Source organism: Asparagus officinalis, chromosome 8 (genome assembly GCF_001876935.1).
Source record: "Asparagus officinalis chromosome 8, Aspof.V1, whole genome shotgun sequence".
In the NCBI taxonomy this organism is placed as follows: Eukaryota; Viridiplantae; Streptophyta; class Magnoliopsida; order Asparagales; family Asparagaceae; genus Asparagus; species Asparagus officinalis.
In genome coordinates this window covers 10,322,351-10,323,588 of record NC_033801.1, presented here as the reverse complement: position 1 = coordinate 10,323,588, position 1,238 = coordinate 10,322,351, and the positions used below count along the sequence as shown (strand labels likewise).

General features: G+C 44.2%; 1 protein-coding gene across 1 annotated transcript in view; it reads right to left on the bottom strand.

Annotated features, from left to right (window-relative positions):
- The window catches only part of LOC109822501 (putative pentatricopeptide repeat-containing protein At5g40405), a 5,673-nt gene extending 5,155 nt beyond the window's left edge, over window positions 1-518 (bottom strand). Inside the window, exon 1 of the mRNA XM_020388711.1 lies at window positions 1-518. This exon is cut by the window's left edge and continues 1,365 nt beyond it. Within this exon, the coding sequence (XP_020244300.1) occupies window positions 1-501 (501 nt within the window). The 5' untranslated portion in view covers window positions 502-518.

Below are 1,238 nucleotides of genomic sequence, written 5' to 3'. Positions count from 1 at the left end.
TCGGAGCTCCGAATAGAGTGAAGATGCGGCTTCGGGAGAGCCGAGCTCCGCGTACATGTGAACAAGCGCAGTTTGAATATGCGGGTCGGATCCAAACCCGCGTTTTAAGGCGGACCCGTGGACTGCGAGACCGGCGGGGAGAGAGGGGATTTGAGTGCAAGCGCGGACGAGGAATGTAAAAGTGTAGTTGTCGGGTGAAAGAGGACTTGATTGAAGGAGTTTGTTGTAAAAGCGGAAGGAGAGGAGCGGGGTGGGGCCCTTGGAGTGGGCGCGGATGAGGGAGTTGAGTGCAAAAGTGGAGGGTGTGGATGGGAAATGGGAGAGGAGGTGGTGGGAATAGAGGAGAGACTGAGGGGTTTTGTGAGAAAGGGCGAGGGAGTAGATGAGGGTGTTGAGTGTAGGCGGGTGGGCGAGGAGGCCGCGGGTGAGGAGGTGGGCGAGGAGTTGGTGGATTTGGGGGAGGGGAGTGGCCGAGTCTAGGAGTGAGAGTGGGTCGATCATGGGGGATTTAAGCCTTCTCATTTCCTTCGTTCGGTGCGCGTGTGGACAATAAAGGGTTTATATGATCTCAAAATCTAATGTTGGGTAATCTCAAATCTAATATCGGTCGGCCCATAAAAAAATTCAAATGTTGGTGGTTAATTGCATGCTAGTCCCTTACATCAATCATAATTAGAAATTAGGCCATCAAATTTTACTGTTTGCTCGTTAGCCCCTCAAATGTGCAATTTTATTGTAATTTTGTCCCTCAGTTATCTTTTTTGTTATTTTCTCCAATCGTGGTTGGGTTAACCCTTAATCCAGCATCTTCAATTATCTAAATAACCTCTCTAGTATCTGTTTCCGATGAAAGAAAACAAACTAAAGAATTTAGAGGATTATATAGGCGTTAGAGAGAATATTAACATGAAAAGAGTTCTGAAATGGATTTAGGGGTGCCCTCGACCGATGAGGAAGAAGAACTTTTTGGGTTAGAGTTTTAGGATAAGCGGGTTGTGGGTTTAAACCCGTTAAGAAACGAGTTGATGGGTTTTAAAGAAGGGTATAATGGGTAAATTCTCTCATTCTATTTAAAATAATGGAATATTCCTTTGAAAATCTACATTACTAAACCAGAGGGACGAAATTGTAAGAGCATATAGATTAGAGGATTAATGAGCAAATACTAAGACTTGCGAGACTAATTAGCAAATTTTTTATCGGTAGTTATCAAATCTAGATTGACAATTTTAGAAGAA